At 43.0% G+C, this 10,911-nt stretch overlaps 1 protein-coding gene across 4 annotated transcripts in view; it reads left to right on the top strand.

Moving 5' to 3' along the window:
* The first annotated feature begins 924 nt into the window (after positions 1–924).
* CPEB4 (cytoplasmic polyadenylation element binding protein 4) overlaps positions 925–10,911 on the top strand; it is a 56,885-nt gene continuing 46,898 nt past the window's right edge. For all 4 annotated transcript variants that reach the window (XM_045819209.1, XM_045819201.1, XM_045819192.1 and 1 more), the window contains exon 1: positions 925–3,482. In XM_045819209.1, coding sequence (XP_045675165.1) covers positions 2,358–3,482 — 1,125 coding nt within the window. In that variant the 5' untranslated portion in view covers positions 925–2,357. The remainder of the gene's footprint in view (positions 3,483–10,911) is intronic.

The following is a 10,911-nucleotide window of genomic DNA, read 5'->3' as shown; positions in this document are numbered from 1 at the left end:
AACTAAATAGGGGTTTGACAGGTGCAGAAGACAGGAAGGGTGTGGGGTGTTTGGAGGGAGGTGAGACGTTATGATTTACTGCCCATAGAAGTGCAGAAGCCTTGAATGCAAAAGTTAGGAAATGGATAGCCATAGAAGAGATCTGAGCAGGTAAGGATTTTCAAAACTGCAAGATTTTCGTTTCAAAAATGTCCCTCTGCTACAGCATGTAAGGTGCACTAGAACGGGGTGGGGGTGAGGGATCAGCCACGGGCGCCTAGGGCAGCTGTATCTTTGAGCCTGAGAGGCTACGCCAGAGCAGGCTGGGGGTGGGGGTGGGGGAATGGGAGATGAAGGGAGAGTCACGCGTGAGGTCTACATCCAGGAGAGGGACGTAGTACGCAGTTCTAGGCACCACCTAGCTGCTGGGAAGACTCCTTCTGGGGCGGAGCTCGGGCCAAAGCAAGTAACGCCTAGGCAGCCACCTTTACTGTGGGCAGTCCTTCCGTTCATCCGTGTTTTCGAGGGTCGCCACTCCGATCCCCAACACCGATCCCCAACACCTTGACTCTTTTTCGTGGTGCTCAAGGAATCTATTCTCTTCCGCGCGCTTCTACATGCTACCCTAGCAAAGTGTGGCTAGGGAAGACAAACAGCGAAGGAGGCCTCTGCCCACACTAAAGATGGCGACCAGCTGCGCTCTCTCTGCGTAGGGGAGCTGGCTCCAGGCAGCCGGCTTCCCTGGGAGAGGCACAGCGGAAGGGGCGTCTCCCGAGATACCGTTTCGACCTTCCTGGGAGGGGACGTAAGTGGAGGGGCGTGGCCCAGTCTAAATTCTAACAGCTGATTGGTCTCTAGGCAGGTGGGCGGTGTGTCCGCCGTACCCCTCCCCTCCCTCTTCGAACCGGAAGTGTCTCTCGGTCTTTCCAGCTGGTTGTCATTTCACTCGGCTCGGTCCTTAGGAGAAGGACTCAGCCGCGGCTGCGGGACCCGGGCACCGGGAGGCGGTGGCGCCGGCGGCGGCGGCGGCGGTGGCAGCGGCGACAGCAGAGGAGAAAGAGGAGGAAAAAGGAGAGAAGACGAGCCAGGCGGAGGAGTCCGCAACAACAACCGCGGGGACTGCGGGACCGGGGTAAAGCGACGGCGGCGGCGGTGGCGGCGACGACGACGACGACGACGGCCCAGCAACCGTGAGGAGAAAACAAAAGCCTTCTAAATTATAGTTAAAAAAAAATCTCGGGGGAAAAAGAGAGAGCTAAGGGGTTGAGGCCCTTCTCCGTTAGGATAACTACACTAGCGGGTTTTTCCTTTTTTTTCCTCTTTCTCGGGCGCCCCCCCCCCCCTGCGGAGAATCGAACTGAGAGAACCGAACAAACCGCCCCTGGGTCCCATGAGGGAAAAAAACCCCGGAGCCGCCGAGAGGGGAAGAGGCCGAAACCGCAGGACCTTCCAGGTCGCCCCCTTGGTCCCCGCACGCCCGGGCCGCCGGCTCGTCCTCGTCGAGTCTCGCTAACCCTTCCCGATCGCGACCCCCCTCCGAGGGAGGAGAAACGGGTGTCTCCGGCCCGTTTCATGGGGGAGAGGAAGCCGCGGGGGAGCCCAGGAGCAGCGACCGCGGCAAGACCTGCACCCGGAGCCTCAGGACCAGCCCCCGAGGCCGAAGCTGCAGCCCGCGCAGGAGCAGGACCGCGACCCGGAACGGCCGGACCCCCCCTGCGATCGCCTTCCCATTAGTCAATGCCGATCGCCTCGCCCGCAGCCGGGAACCCACCTCCCGCCCCAGATAGTCTAATATAATCTATCTATCTATATATAAATATATAATATATAATGTTCTTAAATTATTCCTGATTTTTTTAACCAAGCTGCCAAGAAAAGAACGTATTCTCCCCTTTAGCCCTGTTCTAATTTCTACGTGAGTGAATCTAAACTGCTGAGGAAGACCGTCTGTGATTGTTAAATTATATATATATATATTTTTACTCCGCGCAATGCTTATTCTTCTACGTGTATAGATGCTTGAGGAGCTGTGTTTTTGTCATTCATGTACATTTTCCTTTGGAAAAAGAAAGCGCCTATTTTACTAACCAAAGACTTGATTTTTTACCCTCTTCGTTTTTATTCCCTCCTAGAAATAAGCCCAGTTGGATTCATGTCAATGTTTTAAGAGATTTTGATTTTTCAGTTTTTTTTTTTTCCCCTTTCAGAGACCAGAATTCCAAATCAGAACTATTTAGGGTGATAAGCTGCGATCTTTGAGCTAGCTATAAATAAGACATTTCAAACAGACATATTTGGGGTAGAGGATACAAAGGCGTGAGACATCAGGTTGTCATTTTTTTTTTTTTATTGTAAGATTCTGCTCCTAAAAATAATAAATGGGGGATTACGGGTTTGGAGTGCTAGTGCAAAGCAACACTGGGAATAAATCTGCTTTTCCAGTCCGGTTCCATCCGCACCTGCAGCCTCCACACCATCACCAAAATGCCACCCCCAGCCCTGCTGCTTTTATAAATAATAACACAGCTGCCAATGGCAGCAGCGCCGGCTCAGCCTGGCTCTTCCCTGCTCCTGCCGCCCACAACATTCAGGATGAGATCTTGGGGTCAGAGAAAGCAAAAAGTCAGCAACAGGAACAGCAAGACCCTCTGGACAAGCAGCAGCTCTCCCCCAGCCCAGGCCAGGAAGCTGGAATACTGCCCGAGACCGAGAAGGCAAAATCGGAGGAAAATCAGGGGGACAGCTCTTCGGAAAACGGCAACGGGAAGGAGAAAATCCGAATCGAGTCACCAGTGTTGACAGGGTTTGATTACCAGGAGGCCGCGGGGCTGGGCACTTCCACCCAGACCCTGACGTCCAGTGCGTCCTCGCTCACCGGCTTCAGTAACTGGTCGGCCGCCATCGCGCCTTCCTCCTCGACGATCATCAACGAAGATGCCAGTTTCTTTCACCAGGGAGGGGTCCCAGCTGCTTCAGCTAATAACGGTGCTCTGTTGTTTCAAAATTTCCCCCACCACGTCAGCCCTGGCTTCGGAGGCAGCTTCTCCCCTCAGATCGGGCCTCTCTCACAGCACCACCCTCATCATCCTCACTTCCAGCACCATCACAGCCAGCATCAGCAGCAGAGGAGGTCTCCTGCCAGTCCCCACCCGCCACCCTTCACACACAGAAATGCTGCTTTCAACCAGCTGCCGCATTTGGCGAATAATCTCAACAAGCCCCCCTCTCCATGGAGCAGCTACCAGAGCCCCTCTCCGACACCGTCGTCTTCCTGGAGCCCAGGAGGCGGTGGGTATGGTGGCTGGGGAGGTTCCCAAGGCCGCGACCACCGCAGGGGGCTGAATGGGGGAATAACGCCCCTGAACTCCATCTCACCTCTGAAGAAAAATTTTGCAAGCAATCATATTCAGCTGCAGAAGTACGCCCGCCCCAGCTCTGCCTTTGCTCCTAAGTCCTGGATGGAGGATAGCCTGAACAGGGCTGACAACATTTTTCCTTTTCCGGTAAGATTGTGTTCCACTCAGAGATTAAGATGAATAAGGAAAGAGCGTTTGAATTGTCTGTGCTCATATCAGAGCTCTTCTTAGAACACGAGTTAGTTACCAGACAGCGTTTTGGCAGGGGAGGAGTGTAATTTGGAACAAAATACTCAGCTGTTTCTTTGGTAAATTTCTCATTGTAATCTTCCCATAGATAGTTGTGTGACTTGGCATAATTCATACCAGGTAGTTAGTGATGTCGTAATTATGAACTGGAATACCTCTCTAGCCTGACGAGAGAATCAGGGTTGGTTCTTCCCTGCTTATTTACATGAGCGTAAATAAGACAGGGATACAAATGTCTGTCATGTGTGGAAACTGGTGAGCATTTTCTACCTGTATGCAGTACCTCTGTAACCAAAAAATGCCCTTTTCTCTGCTGTAAGGTGGTGAGGTTCTGAAAACCAACTCTTAAACTGAAACTGCAGTTCTCTCACTGCTAATATTTTAAACCTGGGACCTCTCTGAACCGGGCAGTCTGAACTCACTAATTTCCTTTGAAACCTCTTTGCAATTTCTGACCTGCCGTGTGTCAGCAAGGGCGACTGGAGAAATGACCTAAGTCACTTCTTCATGCCCATTTATTTTTGAATACTGTGAAACCGTAGATCTCAGAGTGACTCTTTTAATGATGCCTTTTCACCCATTTGTTTCTTTTCCAGTGTTAACACTAGGGGTGTAGATAATTAACCATGCCTAATAATAGATCCAGGCCAAGATCACTTGTCTTTCTTGCCACTAGTGTATCCTTGTTCTGCAAGAGTCACATTTGTTTGATGTTTTTGAATTAATGAGCTGCCAGTCTAGTCGAGAGATAAGGGATACAGGGAATTTCATAGTTAACTGAACATCAAAATGCCCCACTGAATTTGTATTTTTTGAGAGTATGATCATTTATATGTGCTTAGGAAATTTATATGAGGTGGTAAGCTAACATTGAATCAGTCCTCACAAGCCCACAAGGTAAGTTCAATTATTATCCCATTTTACAGATGAGAAATTGAGTACCAGAAAGATATAATAACTTGCCCAGCAGTGCATAGCTGGTAAGAGTGCAAACTCTAGGTTAAAAAACAAGGATTATAAATATATCTGTATACACGTATGACTATACATGCATAGTGCTATAGCTGGGGTGTTATTTTAGAGATCTTTCTGCAAGGGCTACAACAGATTAAATGCAGAATTAATCTGTTTTAATTAATAGTTTACTTAGTGGTGGGGGAAGTTTGCTAAGAAAACATTGTGTCATGTCATTCCAAGGAAGTAAATATCCCCCCCCCCCCGTAAGGATTCAAGTGTAGTAGTTAAGATGTAACTTAAAATATTTGGTTAAATTTAGTTTTAGATTTTTTAAAAATGTTTTTTGCATAAGTATCAAAAAGCTGTTGGCTTCAGTTTTTAGAAAGGCATTTTACTGAAATTGAAGAGAGAAATTACTGTGTTTTAGTGGTCAGGTAAAGGCTGTTTAAAACATTGGCAATACCATGAAGTCGAATTTAAAAAGTTGGTTTTGCTATTTCTTTGACCATAAATTTAAAGGAAATTTAGTGCAAAGGCAACTTTTATGAATTATTCATATATTGCTAATTTTAAAAATCCAAGATGGCATTTTATACATTTTAACTGGATTAAGTGTCTCAGAATTGAATATCGAATGTACTATTCGATATAGTACATTCTATTACTTTTCTTTTTTATTTTGCTATTATACGCTGGTGGAATAACTTCGTGGTTTATTTTCCTTTCTCAGTTTACTGATTTTGTTAAAGGTTTGCTTTGGGAAAAATAATTTCAGAAAATGAATAAACTGCACATGTATGCACATGACTAATATTTTTATGGCACTAATAGAATGTGTTTAAAAAGTGAAGTTCTTCCATCAGTTGGTTTCTTGAGAGATTAAGCTGGTTTATGAAATAATAATAAAATAGACCAGGATCCATACTAAAATATATTGTTGGAAACGAACTCTTCCCTCAGAATTGTTGTCTATAATGCTGAGAGTCGCCAGGATGGGTCAACACACCTGACTCAAACAGAGTAGGATTATAGAAAATGCTGCCGACTTCCACTCACAGTTCTTTAGAGAGATGGAGGGAGAGAGATGGAGGGAGAGAGCGCAAGGGAGAGGGAGAGCGAGAGACAGCGCACTCATTTGCACGAATATGTGGGCTCCAGCACTGGGGCAGTTTGAAAGTCGTAATCAAAATAAGTGATTTGAAAAAATCTTTATGGCATGAAATCCCTAATTGGGTTTTGAAAATATCACAAGAAGCTGGTAAACTGGCTGCTGTGGTGCTTACTTACGTGACTGAGTGCGGTTCTGTGTGTGTGTGTGTGTGTGTGTGTGTGTGTGTTTCAACAATTATTCTTTTGAATTAATTATTTGGCACAAAAAATAGTTTGGCATTGATACAAATTGGTTGAATTTGATATGAAAAAAACTTGAAGGAGCATTTCTGTGCCTGGGAGTCAGGAGCGGTAGGCTGTGTTCTGGCCCTATCAGTATCAGAGCATTGGGAGGATCCGGTTTCCTTATGAAATGTGGGGGTGACCTGGGAGATTCCTAAATTCCCTTCCATCCTAAAGCAAGCTACTGTGAAATTTGAACTACTGCTACCACAATCCACTCTTAAAAAAAAAAACAACCCATTGCTATCTTATTTAAGCCTACTACCTTGAATGCTATTGATTTTAGAAAAGATATTTTCTAGATATCAGTAATTCAACTTTAATTGCTATTAGAAAAAAATTCCTTAGGTGGAAGAGAGCTTTAAATTTATCACAAACATTACAGAATAGAGTTTACATAGCTACTTTATAATATTGGTATTCAATCAAAGGCTAGCATGATAGTGTTTTATTAAAAGGAAATCATTTACTTGAAATGTAACTAATAGTAGGCAATGTTTATTTTAATTTGAAGTGAATCAGAATGGTTTTTATGTTTGTTTAATGCAGATTTGAGTGCCTGCAGTGAATTAAAATGAGTGATAACATTTTTAATTAGTCTTTCTGGCCAGTCCTAACCTTCTCTTTGTATCCATGTTTGGGAGCAGGAGCAAAGATTCCAAATATGTGAATAATCCTCTAAATAACTGATATGACAAGGCATTATATTCTGGGATTTTTCATATTAAAATTTGTTTCTAAGTTATACTTGCTTAACTTGAAATATTTCATTGTGTGAATTCAGATGATATACCTCAAATCCAATTTTCAGATACGCCTAAGGTGTTAGATATTTAATGAAGCTAACACGCCTATGATATTCTAAGTGTTTTACATTTATGTACTCATTTCATTCATTCAACAATCGCACAAGGTAGAAATTACTGTTGTTACTGCCATTCGCACACAAGCTTTGGCACAAACATTTTACTCTGGTGCCTCTCCACATGGAGGTAACGCAGGTGGGAAGGATGGGGCGGAGGGAGAAGACACGCTTCCCAGGAGCGTGTCAGATGAGAGGAGAAACTTGACAGAGAATGAGGGGTCCATGATGGTCCAAAGCTGATTACAGATAGCATTTTGCAAGTAGAAAATAATAGAATACATTTATCCACTTTCAAATGTCAAACCTAGATAGTATTCAAGTAAATTTTTTCTCTGTGTTTTCAGTACATATCACACGCCAGGCACTGAGCTAGCTAGGTGCTTTCACACGTGTTACCGCACTTCTTATGTAAGATTTCTCAGTCCCGAGAGGCCTGGCCTTATTGTCCCAATTTCAAAATGAAGAAACACGGTCTGTGTTCATGTGACAGCAAACGTGATTTGACCTCCGCATGAGGGGGGAACGAAACCGCCCCCTCCTGTCGAGCACATCCTGGAATTCTGTTGTCCAGACCAGACAGTATGTGCAGGCCCCAGCCACTTACTCTGTTTGAATATGGCATTTCTCTGGAGCGGTGCCTAGATCTTCTGTCCTTACGGGAAAGTGCAGGGGAACTGGGTGCCGTCTATTCTGGTGCTGCCTTATCTTCAGCTCAGCTGTGTCCCCCCCTCCGTTAGCTACGAACTAAGAAGTAGGCAGAAAATGGGGGGGACGGAATTGGTCATAACGACAACACTGAAACTGGATGGATAGGGAGACATTGCCGGACGTAGGGATCATTTGCTCTTACTTCAGAACACTGTCACCACGGATTTGTTGTCTGAACTGGGCAAATAACTCGTGTCTCCTCAGTAACTAACTCTCCTCCTGGTGTCAGTTTATGGGTCCTCAAAATTGGATATGCCGTCTCATATTTTGAAACAAACTTGGCTGCATTGCCTCAGTTTTGAAAGTCATGGTGAATTATTAAATTGTCTCAAGTGCAACCTCATGACATTTTTTTGTTTTCAATATAGTTCCAAAAGAGCTTTTTGCATAGGAAACGGTGTCTTTGACTTTGTATTTATTTATATTAGAGAAGGGGAAACTAATTTTTTTCCACTGAAAAGTATGGGCTGGATGGTTCTGGCTCCAGCAGAACTGAGATACTGGAAAAACTTCGGGAAAAGCCTGCCAGATTGAGTTTTACGCCTTTTTCTAGAAAGCCTTTTAACCAGGTTTAATTGCTTTTCTGGTGGAGTAGACTCCGGGTGGGGTAGAGCTTCTCGATTCTATTTGGTGGCTGTCTTCAGGGAAGCCGTGGAACACGATCACCACATTGTTTAGCATCTTTCGGGAAAAGCTTGTGTATTGCAAGCCTACTGAATGTGTGTTTTGCTGCTTGCAACAGGAAAGATGCTTCTTACTTAGTTCATGAGTTTAAGCTTTTGAGAATAATCCTTGTTGGTGTTCAGGAGAAAGACGTGGACAAGTAATCTTTAATATTAACATATGTCCACTTTGAATTTTAAAGTCTAAGTTCATTTCTCTTAGGACTTTTCTCTGTCTCGCTCTGAGGAAAATAAGCTTGAAGACCTATCAGCACGTTTCTTCAGCACGTTTCTTCAGCACTCCGCTATTGAACCCTGGCTCTCGGTCCCGTGGCAGATAAGAGCGTGCGTGTCGGGTGTTTCTCTTCAAGGCCCAGGGCGCCCATAACTTTAGCCTTTATTTTAATTTTTCCTGACAAAACTCATTTTATTTTATGCTTTAATTGTTCAAAGAAAATTGTCCTTGCAGAAATTAAGGTATATTTTACGATGAAAATGTATAGCAATATTTATTTTTTTAACTCCAAATGTAGTGTTGATGCTCATCATGTTTTATGTTATTAAAACAGAAGGACTTCCACTTTGAGGCTTTCAGAAAATTCTTAGTAGATAGAAAGATAAAAGTGTAGACCCTATTTTCAATCAGTGTCTGAAGGTGAAACTTGAATAATTACCGAGAAGGGCTATGCTGTGAGTCCAGAAATGCAGTCGAGTGGAGCGCAGGCTCTGGATCCAGACGTAAGTTTGGCTCTGAACTTAATTAGCTCTGTGACCTTGAGCAAATTGCCTAAATCCAGGAAGACAGTACCTCATCAGGATAATAATACCTGACAGTGAGGGGTTATTGTGAGGTGCCTTGAGTATATGGCCATATTAGATAACTTAATTTTTTTTTAAATTTAAAGTACGGACCTCTAATATTGAATAAAACCATGAAATTAAAATAATTACAAATGTAGCTCAGACATCTGTGAACAGTTTGAACAGGCTTTAGGATTGCTTATCTTATTACATGCATTTTACCTCTCAGAGGACTACTTTCGAATAAGCTAGAAGCAACCAAGACAGATAAAACCTTTAGCAGAATTATTAATTTTCTTGAAGTGAAGTTTTATAGTTGTATATATACCTAAACTTTCATTAGCATTGGTAGCCTTTCAGTATTTTGAAAGATTTTGCCTATATTTATTATTTTCAGAAACTTAAAACATTTGTATATATTAAAGAAAACTATATTTTAATGGAAAATTTGTGATTTTTTTTTTTGCTAAAGCTAGGAAAAGATAGCATAGATTTGAATTGGGTATATTTTAGCTTTTATCCTGAAATTGAGTTTTGGTTTTCATATTTTAATTAATTTAGTTATCACATATATATTGCACACCTGCTGTGTTATGGCTAAGCATAGGACTGGACATCTCATAAGAACTGTTTTGATTTGGTTTATTCAGTGTATTTCTGACCTGTGCTAATCTTTGGGTGATACCAAACATGCATTTTTTTCTCATTCTAAGCAAATTAGTAACTAGCCCAATAGGTTCCTTTTGTTTTTGTCCATGAGCTGTTTAAATTTAAAGTAAACTAACAGATTCAGCTTTACGTATAAAAAAAAACAATGTGTAAATGGTGTTTCCAAATATTTTATTAATGCTCACATTTACAAATATATCCTTGCACAAGCTTCCTTGTACACAGATGTGCTTAAGTCTGGTGACAAAATGGCACCGCAGACGGCACACGGGGACCTGTGGGTAGAGAGTGCAGGTCCCATCATCAGTGAGAGAAAACTCCCTCAGCCACTGAGGTTTACAAACTGAATGATTACACTTTACAACCTTAAGCTGTACGAGTACTTTTAATATTGTGCGGGCAGTTTCTATTTGCTGAATATTTACCAGCCATATCCCAATCATAATCCCTCAGTATTATAACTTACTTGTTTATTTATTTACTCATTTTAATCTTTACCCAAAGACATGTTTTTTGATTTTTAGAGAGAGAGGAAGGGAGAGAGAAAGAGAGAGAAACATTGATGTGAGAGAAACATCTGTCGGTCGCCTCCCATGCACCCTAGCCAGGTATCGAATCCACAATCCAGGCATGTGCCCTGACTGGGGATCAAACCCACAGCCCTTTGGTGTGTGGGATGGCGCTCCAATCAGCTAAGCCACCCCACCAGGGCGGTATTCTATACTTTAAAGCCGTATTTATGTTTAAATATTCTTCCAGTTGTTTTTGAGGATTGCATCAAATGCTAGTCAGTGAAATAGCTGCTGGCATCTTAACTGTCTGTAAGAACCTTAAAAAAACAACCACAAGAAAACCCAAACAAAACCCAGTAGAAGAATGTTGCTACTCAGAAGAATCTCCTAATTTCGGTGTGGAAGTCGCATCCTGGCTCCAGGTTCAGCTCTGCCGCTCACCAGCTGTGCGACCTCGGGCGGACTGCTCGACCTCCCTGACCCTTCACTTTCTCATGTCTTTTGTCTTATCTTCTTGAGGATACAATGAAATATGTCTAATATTTAGCTTCCAAAAGATTCTGGTGTTATAAGAAAGCAAATCATCCAATAGAAATATTAGTTCAAAATCTTGCAAATAGCACAATTTCATCAAATGTGAAAACCATTGTATACTGCGTATGTGATAATTTTAAAGAATTCCATGAACTGAACTGTAATTTTTAAAAATAAAGGCACTGTAGTTAAATAGTAAGGGGAACCAGCCTAGATGATACTTTCAC

Source organism: Phyllostomus hastatus, unplaced genomic scaffold, assembly GCF_019186645.2.
Source record: "Phyllostomus hastatus isolate PE091 unplaced genomic scaffold, TTU_PhHast_1.1 phas_contig_150, whole genome shotgun sequence".
NCBI lineage: Eukaryota > Metazoa > Chordata > Mammalia > Chiroptera > Phyllostomidae > Phyllostomus > Phyllostomus hastatus.
This window is presented reverse-complemented; position numbering and strand designations above follow the sequence as displayed.